We start from the raw sequence: 21,654 nt of genomic DNA on the forward strand, positions 1-21,654 counted from the left end.
ACAGCCAACGCCTTTTTTTATTTTTTTGATTATTCAATGCCTATTTTGGGTTTCTTACAAAAGAGGAACCAGGGTCTCCTGGCAAGAATGTCCTGTATGACATATAAAATACGTTATAAGGAAACATGCTTTTTAAAGATTATGAAATCTTTTCAAAACGTAAAGATTACAAAATCCCCTACTTCCTCATTTTCATGATAAATTAAGGTTTCTAAAGCTAAAAATGCTAAGTGTGATGAAACCCATTGGAAATAAAAAGATGAGAGGAAATAGACACATATGAAATATAGATAAAATAGTTTAGTGCTCTTAAAGGAAGCACATGTCAGGCATGTGTTTTCATTAAGAAAAAAAAAAACAGTTTTGTCTTAAAAGAAATAAAGTTACAGATAATTCCTCAAGAAGAAAGGAAATAAGTAAGAGGCAACATGAAGAGAGATAGAAAGTTACAGAGGAGGAAAAGACATTTCCTGTCCGGTTAAGCTGCTATGAATGGATAGATTTGCTGACAGGCTTTAAGTAGGCGCATGACTCGTCAACACTAGATCAATGCTAGAATTTCATTCTCTTTCAGCATCCTCCTGAGTTATTGGTCTAAGACATCATATAGAGGAAGTCTTACTTTAATTGTTAAGTCATCTGCCTGGAATATCTCCAGTTTCGTTTGTGCTTCTCTAAGGAGGAGAAACAGTAAATTAGTTAGGCTTATCTGGTATGCAGAATTGCAGGATGAGGCTTAACTCCTACTGGAGTTCTTCTCCACCATTGAGCCTTCTTCTTTCCTCCCCCGACCTATATTCTATCCTGTTGCTTTCCTGAGAGCATCAAGTGCAGCTAGGATACAGACATCAGGAGATTCATGAAAAACACTGGCACACACGCAGTTCTAATGACCAGATTTCCAGACCGGAGATGAATTTGTAGACCTCTAGTGAAAAACTCATGGGTTTATGAAGTCGCTCACAAGCATAACAGAACTGTGTGGCAGAATGGATAAAGCAGGAAGGTAGTGATCTTTATGACTTTTACAATTATTCTAGGATTTGGAAACTACTTGCCAAAGCCACAAGGATATCTGAAAAAAAAAAAAACCATAAGAAGTTATTCTCCAAATGGCAATATGGAATTGAGGAAGTCCTGGGCTTGGTTTCTTAGCACAGAAGCTTGCAAAATTTCCAGTCACACACACACAGAGACACACACACACACACAGACACACACACACACACAGACACACACACACACAGACACACACACACATACAGACACACATACACAAACACACACAGACACACACACAAACACACACACAAACACACATACACACACACACGCACACTCACACACACACGTGTGCGCACATCTTCCGGAGCTAATAAAGCATGTTGGGTATTCATCAAACGTTAAACTTGAAAATTTAAATTTTTAAATGTGCCTGGATGTCATTAGTGTTAACTTAAAGAAGCTATCAGTTAAAATTTAAGGATTTTATAGCAATAATCTTCCTTACTACGATCATGTTGAACAAAACCAGCGCTAGCCATCAATAAAGGTTATTTTTTTTTCCCATAGAAAACTGTAGTTCTCCCATTGTGAAGTTTGACTGCTGAATATTTGCTGAGGTTCTGTCATCCACCTGTAAACTGGGTTAAACCCTCGGTTTTCTAATTTCAGTGCAAAGTTAAATTGTTCTGTTCTGAAGCCTAAGAATTTAAAACAAGTAACTTGGTCACAGCTAAACCCCTGCCACAGAACCCGGGCAGCCCCTGTGGCTGACGCGTGCATAGCTTGTACATCTCACTACTGATGGGCTGTTTAATTAGGTCACCCAGAGAGGACCTCTGGCTGTAAAAAAAATCACTGTGTGGCCACCAAAGAATCTGTTTGGCAGGCTGAAGAATATATGGGAAAGTCCCAAGGCAGGGGCAGGGGCAGGGGCAGGGGGTCAAAAGTGCACAGTGCATATACGGGATATGATAGGGGTTAGGCTCCAGGAGTAACCTTTCAGGAAACTGAAGTGACTGTCCTATTGTCCTAAGCCCGTGGAGATGCGGGAAAGTTTCCAACCAAGATCTGTAAGGCTAAATAGAGTGAATCTGGAAAAACCCAAGGTGGTCGCTAACAGTTAAGAACCCTTGAAAAAGCACTTTCAATTTCAGGACACTGATTTTTTTTTTTTAGCAGATTAAAATCAATTAAGTTAAATATGACCTACCATCCCAAAAAAATTGCCAAGCACAGAAAAGAAATCACAAAACAAACAACAACAACAACAAAACAAACAAAACAGAAGCTGATAGGAACAACAGATCTTAGTCTGAACCCTCATGGGACAACAATACTGTAAAATTGCACCACAGAAAATAAGGATTGATCATGTAATAACTGCTTACATTTGTAAAACACAAAACTCCAAACTCCACAGCGATGGTAAAACGGACCAAAAGTATTTGAACAGATGTTAGCCACAAGCACAATTACGGATCAGAGATTCAGCTTAACAGCTAGTGTTAGACTCGCTACAGCTGAGGAATGTTTGATGGCGATAGAGAAGCCACCCAGATTAAAGCACAAAGGCGATTGAAAGTAAGAATAAAGACAAGAAGGGTGAAGCCATGAAATAGAAGCAAAGGGAAAAGAAGCTGGCATAAGACGGTCTTGTCACACATGTCAAGGATGGAAATGAAGCACCATTTAAAAATAGAGTGATTGGCATTGGGGGTGGGGTGTATAAGGATAGGGCTCTATGGATGTGGAAAGCACCACGCACCAAAGAGAACAAAGCGAAGAAAAGGTAACCTTGCCATATTGATTTTAAACTACAAGATCAAGAAAAAAGAAAAGAGACTAAAGTGGGCACCAAACAGCAGCAGAGCCCAGCAAAGAGGAGCTTCTGCTTCTTAGAGGCCACAATGCAGCGTGAGTCTGTGCTCTGCTTTGAAGGGAAAGGTGCCAGCTGGTCCCTGAGAACATGCGCAAACCTGGACTTGCAAGGAATGCCCAAGTGCAGAGGTTATCTGCTAAAGAAGGAAGGCTGAGTGGGATTTGTCGTGCAAAGAAACAAGGCAGTCATGGTTTGAAAGAAAAGTCAGCAGACATTGTGGATATTAAAGCTGATTTGGGGAGAAAAAAAAAAGCTTCAATGAGAATTCATGAATGGCCAGGCAAGAAATAAAGAACAGGAAACCTTAATCTGAAAGCTGGGTACTGAAGAGATGAGTCAGCAGTGCGGTCAGGTGGCACAAAACTGCCTGTATGTCCTGTTCCAGGGGTTTTACTGCCCCCTGCTGGCCTCTACAGGCACCTGCACTCATAGGCGCAGACACAGACACAGGCAGGCACACACACACACACACACACACACACACACACACAAATAAAAAGTAAACTATTTTTAAAAAGAATGAGACACTTAAAAATAAAATGTAGAATTGTTTAATATAATAATAATAATAATTAATGATAGTGAGAATTCTCATGTATAATACAGGTATAAATTGTATATTTTCCACTTGGAATTTATTTTTCTGTGTTCCAAAAAGGAAAAAAAAAACGTTTTATCATTCTTGATTGTTCAAACATCTTTTCTAATTTCTTAGATCTGTTAGTTGTTCAAGAGTGGGTTGTCACATATCTGTAATTTTTCCATCTGCTGTCACTTTCTACTTGCAATCAGAAAAGACAAAGGTTATAACTTTAGTCTTTTTAATCCTGAAACTTATCATCGAACATGCTGCAGTCCGTCCTGGAAAATGGTCTGTCTGTACTTGAGATGCGGGTACTGTGCTGGCAGAGGCTATAATTTCCGTGTGAATCTTTAGGACCCATTTCTTCCCCCGCGTCTCTGAGCCCGATGTTTTCTTATTGGCCTGTCCTAATTGAGAGTAGGGTTTTGGGTTCTGTTACTATTAGCATAAGCTGTGCACTTCTCCCTTCAGTTCTGCCCGTCTTTGCTTTATGTGTTTAGAGACTCTGGTGTTGGCTGCATAGATGTTTACAACTATTACCATATCCTCTTTCAACAATCATTTTATCATTATTTAACGCCCTTCTCTGCACTTCATGACAGTTTGATTTTTACTGAAAGTTTGGCTGGTCTTACATATAGACATTTTATTCAGCCATTTTTCTTTTATATTTTTATTACCATCTTCATGGGTTATCTTTCCATTCCTTAACTATCGGCCAATGAACATCCAGAACACAATGTGAGGCTCTGCGGATGGTATATATCTGAATACCTAGGTTAAAGGGCTTATCCATTTACTTTCAGTAATAGAGAGGGAGGGACTAGATCTTGACATTTTACTCCTTGTCTTGCGATTCTTCTGCCCCCTCCCTCCCTCATTTCCTTTTTTGCTTTGACATGTCATTTGCCTTTCATTATTTTCTGGTTTTGTACAGTTTTGAAATACTTTATTTGTGGCTGTAAGGCTTACACAAAATATCATATAGTCATTAACAATCTAATTGAAGCAGGGAACAGCCAAACTTCAAAGGGCTCCAAGATTCTGCACGTGGGCTTCTCTGGTTGACCATCGGTGTGACTGATGTTACAATTCAAGTATTTTCTGTCATGTTTCCATGAATTTTTGTAGCTATAGCTTTACTAGTTCAGTCCTTTGACTTTTATGCCTGACACTATCCCGCTATGGTAGTCATCTGTATATTTCTGTGTATTAACCCTACTGACGTTCACATCCTCTCTTGTTTAATATTTTCATTTCACTTTGAGGAACTCTCTTTAGCACGTCTTGTGTGACAAATCATCCCAGCTTTGGTTTGCTGGGGATATCTTTGTGTTTTCTTTTTAAATGAATACCTTTAAAAGAATGAAAAACGCTTTGAAAATCCAAAACACTTCTACAACTGCATTTTCATAAATTTGTATAAAGCATTTTTATTTTATTTTCCAATTTTTTTTTAACCTCAGGGCTTATTCTTCTTTAAGAACCTTTGAAGACTCTGGATAGCTTTGATTTCTTAGATTTGTCTGCACTGATCTTTATCCTAATTGAAATAAAGTCAGAAATAGGTGGTTACAAATAATAAAGAAACTCTGTATCTTTGATATAAACATTTTTATCAGCAATAGTGTTTCCAAACAGCAACACTTACTGAGAAGAGTAGAGATGGTTTCTAAAGTTGCTTTCTTCTGAATTAAAGATGGCCGCCTCTCAAGCTGTCACTAGTCTACAGAAAGTTATTAGTGCTAAGAGCTTGCCGCTGATGGCCAATCCTTGTGAGATCTATGTAGTGTAGTGAAGAGTCCAGAGTCCATTGTAATGTAGTTTTGGCCTCACTGTATACAAGCTTTAATCACCATATTAATTCTGCTAAATTAATCTTCTTTAACTCCTTAGGGTTATCATGAGTGCCTCAGTGTGATAAAATTTCCTTTTCCCTGTAAGAAAATCACAATAATCATAATATATTCCTTGTAATGGTCCTAATTTATAAATGAAGAAAGGACACAATCATGGGAGAAGAGAAAAAGACACAAAAATTTTGAGTCAACCACTTCCCAAGACACTTCTTACAATGATTCATTGAGGAAAGCCCCTCATATTTCATATACCCAAGGACTGTGTTTGGCTTAGCAGTGCAAGAGCCAAGAACATAATATTCCATCAGTCATGGGACTCCACCATCATCTGAAGAGAAACCTGAATCAGCAGGGCCCTCCCAGAAATATTTGACAGCTCTCATTGGTCCACGTGGACCGAGAGAACAAATGGAAAAGGAGCCAGCAGCGGCTGGATGTGGGGTGGGTGGCATATATTTCTGAAGACATGAACAGCTGTATCCAAAGAGAGAAGAGACCTCATAAGGAAGATCTTAAGAGGTAGGCAAAGGTTTTTATTCTCTTTAGGCATTTGGGCATTTAATTACTGTGAAAATAAGATTTTGAGTTGAGGTAGGAGGTCATAATTCTTAAGTGAGAGCATCTAAAAACAACCCCACAGACGACAGAGGCTTTTCATAAAACACATCACCAATTTTAGTGATTTTTTTTATTATTATCTTTATTTCTGTTCTTTCCCAGTCTTTGATCCACTAGATGTTAACAGGTGAAATACCCTCAGCTACTCATTCAGGGTTGTCAAGCATTGTTCAGTTCATGGTTAGCCATCGTTTGTTGTATATTTTAATCTGCGGTCTTGACACAGCAGTGTCCTCCCTACGATGTGCAACCATGATGATTGAACTTGTAAAAGAGGACCTTATATTCTGCTCATGTCGCCACTGTTTCTTCCAGGGACTTCGAGGCATTTTCCACGGAAGTAGGTGCCATGAAATTACTCTACCTTCTCATCTCTGTTGTTCTCTTGATTTCTCAAGTCATGGCAGGTAAGCCCTACGCAGCATCCATTTTAGTTCCAATGAGTTCAGCTTCCCAAAGGATGCTTCTAGGGAGCAGTAATCACTGTAGGGTGGAAGGATGTCAAAAGGAGAATCTCACAAATCATGTTTTCACACTAACCTTGAACTGCAGAAATGCTAAAACCTAGAAAGAACACGAGAGGGGACATAGCCTTGAACAACAGCCGGCTTTACCCTCAGCCATGACCCAGTGACATTGCATTTAAGGTTTGGCTGCAAGGACAGGAAGTGAAAGCTTAGAGCCTCATAGAAGAGGAGATCTATACTCAGTCAGTCACGTTCCCTATCTTGGGAAAAGAATACCAAATGTGGAATGAAGGGGGAGAGAGGATTGACTTTCCACCTACTGTTCATCTCTTATATCCTCAAGGGCCTTCAGAGAACTTTGACTCCTTGATTTTTGGAGGTCACTGAGAATTTGGACCTTGCCTCCTGAAGCAAGTTATGTGTCCTCTACACATGTTAGTCCCCCTGACCCCTTCACTTTTTCCTTCCATTGCATAAACAGATAAGATTAAAGATTTATCCCCCTGCGTCTTCCTGTTAAGGATTCATTGTGCTTTCCAGGCTACCAATAAAGAAGACCAATAGACTATGTGCTCAGAATTTGGTAACAGTTTGGATCTCCCCGTAGTTTACATGTGAGACTTTGGGTAGATATGAGTTGTGCACAGGAAGAGGGAGCTGACATTACAAAGTTTCTGAGTAATGGTGACATACAAGATCCCATGATAGGCATGTCTACTATGACCATAGTTATAGTTCATAGTTCATAGTTCATAGTTCATAGTTCATAGTTCATAGTTCATAGTTCAGTGGTGCCAAACTGGTCTGTGGAAATGGGGCTTAGGCCAGGTTGGGAGGAGATGGGATGGGTAGACCTTGCATTCAGCCCTGGTATTAGTTTTCACATATGATGGGAATAGCCCAGAAAGCAACTCTGAGGCTAATACAAGTCACCTCGAGGACATCTGCTGTCTGAATTCTGAAGCTGGTAGCTTCTGCTGGTGGTTCATAATAGACAAGACAGGCCTCAGAGGGTACCACAGCCCCTGCACTCGATATAGGCTTCCCCTTTCCTCCAAGTAGGAGGCAAGCAGGAAGCCACATTCAACTTTGAGTAAGGGGCCAGTTGCTTTTCTGGTTAGGAAACCTCCACCTTACATTGCATCTGACATTCTGAGACCTTTACTCGTGAAATTAGAAAATTAGATATCTACGATCTCATCCTCTTATGAAGCACACATTACAGAACATGGGTTTGTAAGCTTGGGAATTCTGTAGGGATTTTAGAGTATTTGGGCCATATCGTAGATCTTCAAATGCTTTACTATCTGTGGGAAACAAGCTATTTACTATAGACTCAGTGATATTCTGTCCTGGGAGGACAAAGGCGTGAAGTCTTAATATATTTGCTTCAAAGCAGCAGTTTTGAGCAGCTCTATAACAGAGCTCTAGTAGCATGCATATAGTTTCTATATGTTAATCCCATAGGAATACTTGAAGATCCTTATCCTTCAAATTACATCAAAACTACTTTTTTTCATACCCAGCTCCTGAAGGCTGTAAACAGGAAGGACAGACTGAGTGGAAAGATTTTGTACGGACGAAAGGTGCCTTCATCCACTTCTTCAACAACGGTGAGTTCATGGGTTCCTGATCCTGCTAGATGGTATAAATTTTTGCACAGACAGCTTGAGAACTTCTGCCTAAAACAGCTTATGTTGCTTCTACAGATTACGGGCACCATTATTGTGACTCTCCTACAAGTGTCTGCCTGAGGAGGAGAACAAACTGTACTCGTATGCCGGGGTTGTGCCCTGGCAGGAGCTTCTGCTGTGTGAGAACATGACCTGAGAAATTTACCTTCCCCATCCTTCCTGAATAAAACCAGAACACTGAAACCCTCAAGTGTCATTCTTATTATTTACTAATTTTTAATCAGCCATTGAGTACCTATTATGTATCTGAACTGTGCCGGTGAGCAGGAGACATAACCCCAAGGTTAACTTTAACAAGAAACTGACAGGCATGGAAATTGTATCCAGGGGCAGATCAAAGTCATCCACCTGGTAAAGTCATGCCTGAGCAGAATTGAGAGAGTTAAGGACTCTCTAGGCAAAGCTGAAGTGATCTAAATTATTTTCTGAAGAGAAGGAAAAATTACGTATGGTGTTCACACCAGAATTATGACAGCCACCATGGAGGAATTTGGAGTCTAAGCCATGAGAGACAAAACTTGCAAAGGACTGGTTGACATTTGGGGCACTTCAGATGCTAAGCCAAATGCATCTGGTTTGTGCTTTGTATTGTGAGATAACCCTGGAGAAACTTTCGAGGTGTGGAGAAGGATTGGAAGGCTAGAAACAGAAGCCTGTTAGTGTATTACACAACTTAATGGAAATATTTGTAGGCATGGATTCAGGGTATGGATTAAGATCGTACAAAAGACATTCAATTGGGCTTACTGAGAGAGTCAAACAAGGATTGAGGTTTAAGGTCATAGTCAGTTACTTACTTTCAAGGCAACCCAGTCCACATGAGACTCTGTATCAAGAAACAAAGGGAAAATAAAAAATATGCAGGAAGTGGTAACCCGGGGTTTGGCCCTTAGAGATGAAGAATCTGGAGGAAAACTTCCATTGTTGGCTAGTGGAGTAGTGGACACTTCCAGGAAATTAGGTTCTGGTGTGGAGTTCTCAAGTGTGACTTAGGCAGGAGGTGGTTATTTAAGAGACCTCGGGACTCATCCTCTGTGGCAGAAGAGGTAGTATTCACCCATGGGAACACAAGGGTATCAGAGAATGGGTGAGGAACAACGACCATCAAGGTGCGGACACAGGTTAGACATTGAAATGACATTGCACAATAGAGATGAAAGCACAAATTCCTGATGTCCAGGGCAGCAAACAAAGTGGGAGATGAAAAGCCATCTGTGGGATGGAAATAAAACCTATGGGAGCTTCTGTGGGATTGAAGTGAGGCCTATGGGGGCTTCTGTGGGATTGAAGTGAGGCCTATGGGGGCTTCTGTGGGATTAAAGTGAGACTATGGGAGCTTCTGTGGGATTGAAGTGAGGCCTATGGGAGCTTCTGTGGGATTGAAGTGAGGCCTATGGGGGCTTCTGTGGGATTAAAGTGAGGCCTATGGGGGCTTCTGTGGGATTAAAGTGAGGCCTATGGGGGCTTCTGTGGGATTGAAGTGAGGCCTATGGGGGCTTCTGTGGGATTGAAGTGAGGCCTATGGGGGCTTCTGTGGGATTAAAGTGAGACTATGGGAGCTTCTGTGGGATTGAAGTGAGGCCTATGGGAGCTTCTGTGGGATTGAAGTGAGGCCTATGGGGGCTTCTGTGGGATTAAAGTGAGGCCTATGGGGGCTTCTGTGGGATTGAAGTGAGGCCTATGGGGGCTTCTGTGGGATTGAAGTGAGGCCTATGGGGGCTTCTGTGGGATTGAAGTGAGACTATGGGAGCTTCTGTGGGATTGAAGTAAGGCCTATGGGGGCTTCTGTGGGATTGAAGTGAGGCTCATGGGAGCTTCTGTGGGATTGAAGTAAGGCCTATGGGGGCTTCTGTGGGATTGAAGTAAGGCCTATGGGGGCTTCTGAGGGATTGAAGTGAGGCCTATGGGGGCTTCTGTGGGATTGAAGTAAAGCCTATAGGAACTTCTGTGGGATTAAAGTGAGGCTTATGGGAGCTTCTGCGGGATGAAATGAGGCTCATGGGAGCTTCTGTGGGATTGAAGTGAGGCCTATGGGGGCTTCTGTGGGGTTGAAGTAAGGCCTATGGGGGCTTCTGAGGGATTGAAGTGAGGCCTATAGCGGCTTCTATGGGATTGAAGTAAAGCCTATAGGAACTTCTGTGGGATTAAAGTGAGGCTTATGGGAGCTTCTTCGGGATGAAGTGAGGCCCATGGGAGCTTCTGCGGGATGAAGTGAGGGCTATGGGAGCTTCTGTGGGATTGAAGTGAGGCCTATAGGGGCTTCACTTGAAGCCATCCTGGTAAACTGCCTTCCTATGTACATTTCAGCAGCAGCACAAGCTTGCTGAAGATCCACAAGGTTAAAACCATCTTGGCTCTGCCTTCAGTTCTGACTTCTCCTAGGTAGCCAGGTGAAGCTTGAATATAGGTCACACTATATTTGGCCTCTGAGAATCTATCTTCTTTGTAGGTCAGTTGAGGTTTTAGAAGGTGGAATTTTTTTTACTTACTCTGCCTGGACTGTAACGATCAGGCACCCCAGAACTGTTCCCAAGCCCACCCTATTGGTAGCTGTTGATAAATTCGTAATGCTCTGGTAAAGGGACAGATTCTGAATTCCCTAGGTCACCAAGTGGTGTGCAGCTCAGCAAGTCATAGAAAATAATTTATGAAAACGGGGAGACGGTTCAGCGTAACAGAGAATCCCTGTGGTACATTTGTGAAGCCCTGAGTTTGAATCACAGCACCCATGGGGAAACTGGATATAGTGACCTTACTACTTGTAACCTTACTACTAGGCAAGGTCAGAGCTGAGCTGGAAGGCCTAGGTTCAGTCAAAGACTTCGTCTCAAATGATAAGGTCAGTGCTAGAGGAAGGGACCTAAACCAGCCTCTGGCTCTCACAGATACATGCACAAGTGAACACACATACACACATTTGTATCACCCCCCATCACCACACACACAGGAAAAACCAACCAGTTCAATCATTACTGACTCTGTCTTTAGGTTTATTCCTCTAATATTTCAGGACGTTTTATCTATTCTAAAACTTCTGCCTAATTTAATGTATCGGTTACTTCCTGGTTAACTAGACATTTCTCCAGGGGAACATACAAGATTAGCTTCTCAGAGGCAGCTCAGCCAGCTTCCTGAGGGTTCATGGGGACAGTCACTGGTGACTCGATCTCAACTTTACAGCTGTTCATTTAACTCATGTCTTGGTTATTGTTCTACTGCTGCGATGCAGCACCACGATCAAGGTAAGTCACAGAAGAAAGCACTGAAGACAGTTTCAGAGGGTTAGTCCATGATCGTTATTGTGAGAAACTCGGAAGCAGGCAGGCAGGCAGGCAGGCATGACTCTAGAACACTTCCTCACAGATTCACAATTATAGGGAGAGAGAGACAGAGACAGAGACAGAGAGAAACAGAGACAGAGAGACAGAGACAGAGAGACAGAGACAGAGAGAAACAGAGACAGAGAGAGACAGAGACAGAGAGAGACAGAGAAACAGAGACAGAGAGAGACAGAGACAGACAGAGAGAAACAGAGACAGAGAGAAACAGAGACAGAGAAAGACAGACAGAGAGAAACAGAGACAGAAAGACAGAGAGACAGAGACAGAGAGAGACAGAGAGACAGAGACAGAGAGACAGAGACAGAGAGACAGGGACAGAGAGAGACAGACAGAGAGAGACAGAGAAACAGAGACAGAGAGACAGACAGACAGAGAGAGACAGAGACAGAGAGACAGACAGAGAGAGACAGAGAGAGAAAGACAGAGAGAGAGAGACAGAGACAGAGAGAGAAAGAGAGAGACAGAGAGGGAGACAGAGAGACAGAGAGAGACAGAGACAGAGACTAGATCTCACGTGAGCTTCTGAAACTTAAAGTCCATCTTCTAGTGACACACTCCTCAAACAAGGCCACGCCTCCTAATCCTTTCCAAACAGTTCTACTAACTGGGGGCCAAGCATTCAAACCTGTGAGCCATCAGGGGCCATTCCTATTCAGACCAATCTGTTTCAGCTTTGAGTGTCAATGACAAGGTTGCTCAGTCTTGTGTTTCAACGCCACAGATTTCTCTGCTTTAGTTTTCACAAACTGAACCACATATCATTCCTATAACGAAAAAGGCAGGCAGGCAATGGGAATTTCAATATCAACCTCACTTGCTTTTAGCCTCGAATGTTCAGCAAAGTTTCCTTGCTCCGTTTGTAAATCCGTGTGAGCCTTTCATTTCTTGAATAAGAGGCCAAGAACCTGGAAACACTGGACCCTCAGCCCCACTGCCAACAACACTTTCTTCGTTTTCAAGTTCACAGCCATCTCACCTAAGATCTCCACCCTTAGCAAGAAGAGCTGATATAATGGTGTTTTTATTTCACAGAGATCAGAGCAGTTAACTACTCCCATGCTGTGCCACACATCCCAGCAAGCTGCCATTACAACCTACAGCAGTGTTTGTATCGACTTTTGCATTCTGCAGGCAGGATGGAGCATCCATGGGTTTTCTGATACTTGCAAATGCCACCCATTTTCTCACACTGACGAAATTTCGTATTTCTTTTGCGCCCTGTAAGCAAAAGGAAAAGGGGTAAAAGAGACAGAACTGAGCTTCATTAAACCAAAGATACTATAATTTATTGTGCCTGGCAAGGGTGGATAAAGAGTCCACGAGACCCACCCAAACTTTCTGATGGCTCATGTGTGCCCTGTGCTGGTGGCCATTTTCTCATTGGCAGACTACTAAAGGGAAAATCAGTTCAGGGAGATCGTATGATAATGTATAAAGTTCACACTTCAGTGTCTTTGAAAGAAGACAACTGGAGGAGAGCCATGTTCACTCTCTCTTTCTGTGGTTGTCTTCATGATAAATACAGAGGCAACCTGTGGTATCTGAGGCCCATGTAGCCCTCAGAGCCTGGTGTTTTATTTCCTGGGCCTTCAGAAAGCCTGGGGTAGCTGTAGCTTAAGTTTCGTTTTCCTGTGAAGATGCTCAGATCAGAGAAAGCACCGTGCATGACTGTGTTCTGAGAATGTCACTGTAGTTTACTTCCTTACACACGTTCTTTATAGAGCCTTCTGATGTGCCTTCCTCCTAGATTGTGTGAAACGTTACAAGTGTGCGGCAAATATCAGGCTGTTCACAGTGAGTGGATGATGAATGCGGTGTGCTGCCTCCCGTGTTTGGTTTGGTGTGCGTGGCTTCACACCGTATGATGACTTGGCACATGCGTGTCAACTCTCCTACGGCCCAGAGAGTTAGAATGTATGAAGCCATGGAGAGGGTAGGGCGAGACCAGAAGAGAACCTGGATCCTGTACAAAACCGAAGCCTGGGAATGACAGACAGCCACGAGGAAACTCTCAATGTTGTTTCTAGCAAAGCATGTGGCTTTCTGTGGTGCTGTGCTGTGATGGAGAGCATACAACTGGAAATAAGATACTCTGGTCCTAAATATAACTACATTACATTGCCACTGTAAATAAGTAGGCTTTTCCAGAAGAAAACAAGAACCACCATGCAGCTATAAACATGTTGCTTCTATCTATAGCCACCTCCACAACCATATCTATCAACCATAGATAAAGTCATCATCTTGACATCATCTATAAGCTATCATTCATCTATCCATCTTCCCTTCCCCCTCTCTCTTCCTTTAGGCTGCTCAAAAATTGACCTGGATCTCTGCTGTCTTGACATAAATATTCAATTTTCTTATCTTTTGCCTAAGTACATACAGCCATGAGCTTAGCCAGTGAATTTGACCAGCAATAGTGCCTCTGAGGCCTAGAGTCTTTAGCTTCTAATGGGCAGGTACTTAGAGGCCCTTCCCATTTGCAGTGGCCAGCCAACAGCCATGGTGGTAGCTATTCTGTCAGCTTGACTGACAGATTGCCATGAGCAGAACATCCCTGTGGCTTGAGTAGATTTTATTTTATCTCAGCAAGGACAAATCCCTTTATTCTTTTATGATGCCAAGTGTGAGGACTTTGTTTTCTCCATACAAGATTACCAGGTAAAATGTGAGACCACCTCATTAAATCTGAATTTTTAGATAAATAAGAATTCAGCTTGGAGAATAAGCAAACTCTGAACACTGCATGGGTCGTATTCACACTGAAAAGCAACCCTTGCTTATCAATAGCATCATAAATAAATTTCTTATCTAAGATTGTTGGGTATTTAAAAGTATTACCTGTAGAACTGAGTTATTTTTACTTGTTAATTTCGCCATGTATACCCTGTGTACCTTGAAGCAAGTTATATCATTTTCTACACCACGGCCATAAAATACCCACTTTATAACTATTACTGCAAAGGGTAAAGTACCTATGGTATGTTAGAGGCCTGTTTTGTGGCCAAGCATGGTGGTGTACAGTTTCAGTCCTAGCATTCAGGGGAAGAATAATCTGAATCTGAGGCCAGCCTGGTCTACATAGTGAGTTCTAGGCCACTCATTGTATATGAGATACAACGTACACCAAGGCTGTGAGGTCACATGGACAGGAGCTTCAGGGAGTTGGCCTTGCTGCATCAGAGTCAAGAAGCAGAGAGGGGCACGCATTCGTGCCAGAGGTTAGTTTATACCCTCCACTGATACAGTTCAGAATCAGATGCCCAGGAAGTGAGATCTTCCCTTATCAATACACCTAGTAAAGATACCCCTGTAGGCACACCCAGGGACACTTCACTAACATGATGCTGAGTCTGTCAAGGGGACAGCACCAGTATCCAGATACATTACACTTCTTATGGTCATGTCACAATATTTTATTGTCACATATTTCATTTCATGATTGAGTCTGTTGGCTTTATTTCAGGCTCCAAACTCATGTACCATCTCATCCATCCAAGTGGGCTCACAGCTTACCTGATGTTTTCTGAGCAAGACATACAAGGAGGAGAAAGAGAAGAAATAGCAGCCTCATGGTGAGAGATGAGCTCTTGGAGTGGAGGGAGGGAGCAGAGTGACTAAAGGCAACTCCTTCAGTGCACACCGATGGCAGCAGGTGATCTAGGAGAGTTGGAATGATTCGGCTAGAAGGAAAGTTTATACACTTAGTTCAACTAGGACTAAGGTGGGACCGAGGATGACATACCTACGAACACATGAGTACACAGACCCAAGCTACCCCCTGTCAAAGACAGAACCGTTTAGCTGAGCATATGTCAGTACACATTTGAATTTCCAATACTTGGGAAGTAACAGGCAGAGGGATTGTGAGTTGAAGCCAGTCTGGGTTATACAGTGAATGGCAGAACCACATGGACACACAGTGAAAATATGTCTAGAACACCACACACACACATACTCTCTCTTCTCTCTCTCTATCTCTCTCTCTCTCTCTCTCTCTCTCTCTCTCTCTCACACACACACACACACACACACACACACACACACACACACACACACCTACATAGACTTTATGGTAAGTCAGGATTTTCCAGTGAGTTTCATTTCTACTTGTGATTCAAAGGACTTGGGTTTGTTTTATTTTGTTTGTTGAGACAGGGGTCTCTTCATGCAGCACTGGCTGACCTCAAACTTGCTATGCAGGTCAAACTGGCCTTGAACTAGAAGACATTCATTTGCCTCTGTCTCTCAGGTGCTTGGATTAAAGGGTCACACCTCCCCCCATTTCAGAAGCTAAAAAATGAGAAGAGATTTTGTAAATGGAAACTCCCTTCTTTCTTTTTTTAAGTTTCAGTATTTTGTGCTAACCATGGCTCTTCGTGCAGCTGGTGAAGTACACAGAGCCAGAAGATGCCTTAATACTGATGCTGTATCAAAGCCATCAACTCACAGCTGAATTAATGATGGGCAGATGGAAGAAGGCAGAGAGGAGGTAAAGAAGTACTGTAGGCTTCAAGTTTGTGTTCCCTGAAAAGCTCTGTGTTGAGCTACCCCTGTGAGGAATGGGGTGAGAGTTAGTGCTGTGATGAGGGCTCTCATTAGAGAGATCCATGTCCTTACAAAACAGATCTGTCCACATGGGATTCTCATGACTATGAGAAATGAAGTTTGTGTGTGTGTGTGTGTGTGTGTGTGTGTGTGTGTGTGTGTGTGCCTGTGTTTGTGTGTGTTCATGTGTTTGTATGGTTTGCGTGTGTGACTGTGTGGGCTGTGTGTGTGTGCCTGTGTTTGTGTGTCTTGTATGTGTGTGTGCCTGTGTTCATGTGTCTTGTATGTGTGTGTTCATGTGTTTGCTGTGTGTATGTATGTGTTTGTAGGAGGGTTGTGTGTGAGTGTATGTGTGTGTGTGTGTGTGTGTGTGTTGTGGGTGTTTCCATGGGTTTGTGGGCTGAGGTTATGTGTGAATGCATGTGTTTGTGTGTGTGTGTTTGTGTGTGTGTGTACTTATTTTTGTGTGGGTTTTGTATGTGTGTATGTTTGTGGTGTGTGGGCATGTGTTTGGGGGGTTGTGTGTGTATGTCTCTGTGGCTTGTGTGTATGTATGTGTGTGTTTGTGGTGTGTGTATTTTGTGCGTTTGCATGTGTTTTGGGGTTGTGTGTGTGCATGTGTTTGTGTGGGTTGTGAATATGTGTGGATTGTGTATATGTATGTGTTTGGTGGGTTGTGTATGTGTTTTATGGGTGTATGCATGTGCTTGTGTATGTGTGTTTGTTTGGGTTGTGTGTATGAATGTGTGTGTGTGTGTCTTTGTGGTGTGTGTGTGCATGCCTCTGTTTGTTTGGGTTGTGTGTGTTTGTGTGTTTGTGTGTGTGTGGTGTGTATGCCCATGCACACATGCACAAGCTTCTGGGTTTGTTGTAGTTTGTTACTGCATCTTGAAGGACCCAAGACAGAACAAAGTAAAAGAAACAATGGCGTGTGAAGATGAGGGTAGGAGCCAGGAAAGGAATTCAGAGAGGCAGACTTCCCTACTCACTCACTAGTGGCTGCCCTCCACTGATAAGTGAAAGCTTTGTAGAGGAGTCAAGGGTAGATGGTGCTTAAAAGACATCAAATAAATCTCTCCACCACTGAAGTAGGCCTTGGATTTTAGCTGATGGAGAAAAAAAATCTTACTGGTCAAGAGCTGTGTCCTTAGATCAGCCTGGTTCAAAGTCTGCTTTGCCACTCATGGTTAAGTGATGGTTTGCAAATACTTTGAACCCCTAGCACTTCCCTTCTCCCTATGCTGTTGCCACACAGTTGAGTGAGCCTGTGGGCAAACAGTCTCTTTGGGCACCTAGCTCCACTTCTCACTGGTAATGAGGATGTTGCCAACTTCCTTCTCCACATGCCAGGAATGGGGACTTGGGGGGGGGGGCTGGTCATGGGCTTATACTTCTTCATAAAGAGTGCTTGGCTTTACCTAAGATCATGGCTAGGAATTTCAGAATAAATTCCAAAAGAGTGAAGGAACCTCTCTGTGTATGTTTTCTCTGTGAAAGCTGGGCAGTCTCAGAAAATGTGGAGAAAAAAATTAAAACTAAATAAAAATTATTTGTGGCTCTTTCAGTCCTTAAGTCAAATGTCGGGAAACTGGCTGTGTGAGATCTTAGGAGGAATTAGAATTGTAAACACAAATCCTCCACTGGATTTCACTTCCGGATATTAATATAACTTAACAGCTTTATCAATTAATAAAGCAACACTGAACTTCACCCATCACTCCAGCAAGAAAACTTTCTTAAATAACCTCATTTTCCAGAGTCTTAAAAGAGACACTTGGCTCACACAGCATTCATGTGGCCTGGGTACTTTCTTCAAGCAAGATCATACCAAGCCCAGATCCATTCAAAAATTACACTTATTTTACACTTTTTTCTTGCTAAAATAATAATACTTGAATGAAGGACATGGCTAAGGAAAGACTGTTTGTGTGTGTGTGTGTGTGTGTGTGTGTGTGTGTGTGTGTGTGTGTTATTTGTGTTTGGTGTGTATGTGTGCTCACATGCATGTGTACTACTCACATACTCATGTGAACTCACATATCTAAGAACTATAAGATTAGGAAATGAATGTGGGTCAAGAAAGGTCTGGTCATCCTTTCTATCAGAGGGCAAGGCCATAGCAGGGTAGACTGTAGAAGGCTGAGAGGCTAAAACAAGGTTAGCAAATGAGTAATCACCTAAAGAGAAGTACATACTAGATTTTAAGGTTTTATTACTGATAATTGCATTGGGACAAGAGGTAGGCTGGGAAACAGAGCCTATGGCTACCTCATCTCTGGGGAAATCTCATTTATCAAGCATATTCCTGCAACATAGAGCTATTCTCTTTCCTCTCCATCCGCAATCCCTGATAATAACCCAAACCAGTGACTGACCAAAATAGTTTTATAGAACATGATTATTGATGGCTTACCTTTCCAACTTATTATTTGCCCATTCCCTTTCTCAGTCTAAACATAATGGAAGGTAGAAATCAGAAAGCACCTGAATCCTAGTCATCTCTACAGTTTAGAACGTACCTCCAAATTTAAAGTCGAACAACCTTCACTTTGAACTGCACACTACTCACAGTGCCTCTCATGAAAACAGTGCCCATGCAGAAATTCCTTAATCTCAAAGGAGATTCTGAAGAGGACCTTCCTGCCTATCTATTCTCAACTGTAGAAATACATCTGTTTTCCTCTTTAAAAATCTTCAACACAGTAGGGTATAATCAATTGGTTTTAGAGCATAGCCTGGGTGTTATAAGTGACTTCCTTTACCTTCTGACCCTACTATGCCACCTACTTGGGTTTTAAGAGACCTGGAGAAGATTCATTACCCACTCTTCAGTGTCTCTGGGAAAACATTTACTTCCTCCCCAGTCTCCTCCTCCAAGTCCTCCTCATTTATAAGGGAGCTAATTTACTTATGAAGGCTGCCAGTTTTGAATCAAGTCCCCAAAGCCTTGCTTCCTAGTACTCCCTGCAGCAGGGATTTTATTTCAACAGGTCACTTTTGATCAGACACAACACTCAGATGATAGCGAATGAGTAAAGAAAAGAAAGCACATGGTGTGAGCTTTAACCCCCCCTCCACATATGTGCAAGTGAAAAGCAATCCTCTCCATCAGTCCCTCACCTTTTCTTCACCACAAGATGTCTCTCCTAATAGCTTACCTAGAAGGTGGCTCCTTCTGCCCTCCACAAGCAATGTGTTGCCTGTCCATTGAGGCAGGGTCACTTGAAAGCAGGTGTCAATTATGACCTAATTAGGAGTCATGAAAATCACAGGCAGAGGGAAGGTCTCATAAGTCACACACTATGACCCTACTGACTAGTCAGACCTGAGTGGGGAAAGGAAGTGTTGCTTGGGTGGTAACTGTTTTAAACTGTTTCACTGAAAAAAAAAAACTAAGCAAAGCAATGCATAGTAGCTAAGGGGTAATGAAGTGTTAAACATGTCTTTAAAGTGACACTCAGTAATGGTGTATACAAGGTAAACTTTATGGCCAAAGAGCCAAGCTCCTCTTGCTGATTTTCTTGGACTATACCTTTCTAGTGTGTCTTCAAGCTCTGTTTGTTGTTGTTGTTCATTTTGTTGTTGTTTTGTTTTTTAGATTGGTGCTTTTCAAGAAGATTAACAGCCTAAAAACCACAGGAAAATAGAAAACACCAGGATAATCTAAATGGTCTCCATGACTTCCACAAACACCACATGCCTGATAGGCCCCAGGAATAAAGAATCAGTCTAATGAGCAGCCAGAAAATGCCAATCTTGGAGTTATAACCACACCGCTTTTACATCTAACTTTGCCCCGTCCGTTGCAATAAATACTGGTCACACACGCTAAGTTTTATCAGTCACAGTCAGCCCAAATGGAAACTCCTGTAGAATTAGCCCCATTGTATAAGCTTGTAATTGAAGACTTTTACAAAAGACAAATCACCCTCAAAGAGAGTTCATTTAAAAACCTGTCATGGTTCTTTGGTTAAACTGAGCCTTTCCCTTTCCCTTGAACAGCTTCCTTCTTATCCCTGACACCCACTGTGACGGAGTCTCTATCACTGACATATCTTACCTACACCAGCAGGCTGCTGTATGTGCCAGATCCTATAAACCTCTGGAGAGAGTGCATGAGACTCTCTGTTGATCAAGCCATGGAAGAGAAGAAATTAGCTGAGGAGAGGAGCATTCGTCCTCACTGTGGGACACTGGCATCTTCTCTCATTTTTTCACCTATAATATACCCCTGAAGAACTACAACCTTGTAGTAGACAGTCTTGTAAACTGTAGACTTGTTTGGGCTCCTTGCTTTCCTTCACCTCTGTATTATATAAGATTTCAAGAGGCAAAATGAAAACTTACCCAGATAGCAAGCTTCTTCTTCTTCTTCTTCTTCTTCTTCTTCTTCTTCTTCTTCTTCTTCTTCTTCTTCTTCTTCTTCTTCTTCTCCTCCTCCTCCTCCTCCTCCTCCTCCTCCTCCTCCTCCTCCTCCTCCTCCTCCTTCTCCTTCTTCTTCTTCCTCCTACTATTCTTCTACTTTCTTCCCTATTATGGAACCACTATTATCCCATATTAAGGAAATGAATTTAATGATTTTTTAGCTAGATTGACTGAGTAGGTAAAGCCTCCTCCACTGCAATCTCGCACAGGATAGGCACTCTTATCCTTTGAGGAATACAAAGCACCCATTGTTTTAGTCTCAGAAGCCCAGCAGTACACTGATATGTGTGAATGTGTATCCTCCAGCTCCAGAGCTGTATTGCTGTATTGCTCTGTGTGTGTGTGTGTGTGTGTGTGTGTGTGTGTGTGTGTGGTATGTGTACCCCTAGATCCAGTGGTTCACTATGTGTGAACCTCCAGCCCCAGTGATACACTTCTGTGTGTGTGTGTGTGTGTGTGTGTGTGTGTGCGCGCGTGTGTGTGTGTGCACCCGCAGCTCCAACAGTATGCTGCCCTGTGTGCACCTTCAGCTCTGGTTCTATCAGAAAACCAATGAGACCTTTCATTTTTAGAAGTGCAAAGCCATTTAGCGATTTCTTGCTTCTATCCATTTTACCTATGTCTTCAAGGGTCTTGACTTGAAAAATGAAAACAGCCATTAAAATTTTTTCTCAGGTGAGGAAATTTGCTACAAAACCCTAGCGAGGTCATCCTCTAAGGAACCAGGATGATGCTTCACTTGCTGCCGGGAGCGTCACCTCATTCCTGCAGCAGTCAACTGTGATTTTACGCATCAGTCAAACAACACATTTATAATAGACGAAGGAACAGATTGTTAAAAATAATTCTATGAGGACAAGGTCTGAGGAGCCCAGCATCAAAGTGAAGGGTATGGGTTTCGTTCTGCCAGCAATAGGTAAAATGCTATCCTTGAATAAAACCCAAATACTTCATTATTTGTGGACATTTTAAATCACTTCCATGTGTGTTATACATCATTTGTTTATATGGTTGATTACATGTGTACGTGTGAGTGAATGCTGAAGGTAAAGTGTTTTCTTCAATCACTCTCTCTAATTTATTTTTAAAATTATTATCATTATTATGAATTTTATGTGTATGTTGTTTTTCCTATATAAACTGTGTATACAGTTGCCATAAAGGCCAAAAAAGGTGCTGGATCCCATAGAACCGAGTTACAGAAGGTTATGGGATACCATGTAGGTGCTGAG

The 21,654-nt window shown here is 42.3% G+C and overlaps 2 protein-coding genes and 2 long non-coding RNA genes across 5 annotated transcripts; 2 read left to right on the top strand and 2 right to left on the bottom strand.

The window, feature by feature from the left end:
- Positions 1-4,874: 4,874 nt before the first annotated feature.
- LOC134482413 (uncharacterized) lies at positions 4,875-5,404 on the bottom strand. Its single transcript, XR_010058483.1, has 2 exons — positions 5,119-5,404; positions 4,875-5,010 (listed from the first exon to the last, which is right to left on the bottom strand). It is a non-coding gene; the product is annotated as an uncharacterized LOC134482413 (long non-coding RNA).
- Positions 5,405-5,818: 414 nt separating this feature from the next.
- On the top strand, positions 5,819-8,295 carry Defb52 (defensin beta 52). Its single transcript, NM_001037524.1, has 4 exons — positions 5,819-5,845; positions 6,260-6,351; positions 7,938-8,024; positions 8,121-8,295. The coding sequence occupies exons 2-4, from the start codon at positions 6,294-6,296 to the stop codon at positions 8,234-8,236; spliced, it is 261 nt and encodes an 86-aa protein (NP_001032613.1). The 5' UTR covers positions 5,819-5,845; positions 6,260-6,293; the 3' UTR covers positions 8,237-8,295.
- Positions 8,296-12,430: 4,135 nt separating this feature from the next.
- Positions 12,431-19,210, bottom strand: Defb33 (defensin beta 33). Of its 2 annotated transcripts, none has more exons than NM_001037523.2 (3): positions 19,156-19,195; positions 14,966-15,132; positions 12,431-12,664 (listed from the first exon to the last, which is right to left on the bottom strand). In NM_001037523.2, the coding sequence occupies exons 2-3, from the start codon at positions 15,021-15,023 to the stop codon at positions 12,534-12,536; spliced, it is 189 nt and encodes a 62-aa protein (NP_001032612.1). In that variant the 5' UTR covers positions 15,024-15,132; positions 19,156-19,195; the 3' UTR covers positions 12,431-12,533. The 2 variants fall into 2 exon arrangements, with proteins under 2 accessions (NP_001032612.1, XP_038950736.1); XM_039094808.2 differs by having other exon boundaries at positions 12,452-12,664; positions 19,118-19,210.
- A 104-nt stretch (positions 19,211-19,314) lies between these two features.
- LOC134482414 (uncharacterized) lies at positions 19,315-19,823 on the top strand. Its single transcript, XR_010058484.1, has 2 exons — positions 19,315-19,474; positions 19,596-19,823. It is a non-coding gene; the product is annotated as an uncharacterized LOC134482414 (long non-coding RNA).
- Positions 19,824-21,654: the final 1,831 nt, after the last annotated feature.

The sequence above is a fragment of the Rattus norvegicus genome, chromosome 16, assembly GCF_036323735.1.
Source record: "Rattus norvegicus strain BN/NHsdMcwi chromosome 16, GRCr8, whole genome shotgun sequence".
NCBI classification, from domain to species: domain Eukaryota; kingdom Metazoa; phylum Chordata; class Mammalia; order Rodentia; family Muridae; genus Rattus; species Rattus norvegicus.

Coding starts and splice junctions, on each gene's coding strand:
- Defb52 (NM_001037524.1), top strand. CDS start 6,294: ATGAAATTACTCTACCTTCTCATCTCTGTTGTTCTCTTGATTTCTCAA. Junction 6,352..7,937: donor GATTTCTCAAGTCATGGCAG/GTAAGCCCTACG, acceptor TTTCATACCCAG/CTCCTGAAGGCTGTAAACAG. Junction 8,025..8,120: donor CATCCACTTCTTCAACAACG/GTGAGTTCATGG, acceptor TTGCTTCTACAG/ATTACGGGCACCATTATTGT.
- Defb33 (NM_001037523.2), bottom strand. CDS start 15,023: ATGAGGCTGCTATTTCTTCTCTTTCTCCTCCTTGTATGTCTTGCTCAG. Junction 12,665..14,965: donor TCTTGCTCAGAAAACATCAG/GTAAGCTGTGAG, acceptor TTTTGCTTACAG/GGCGCAAAAGAAATACGAAA.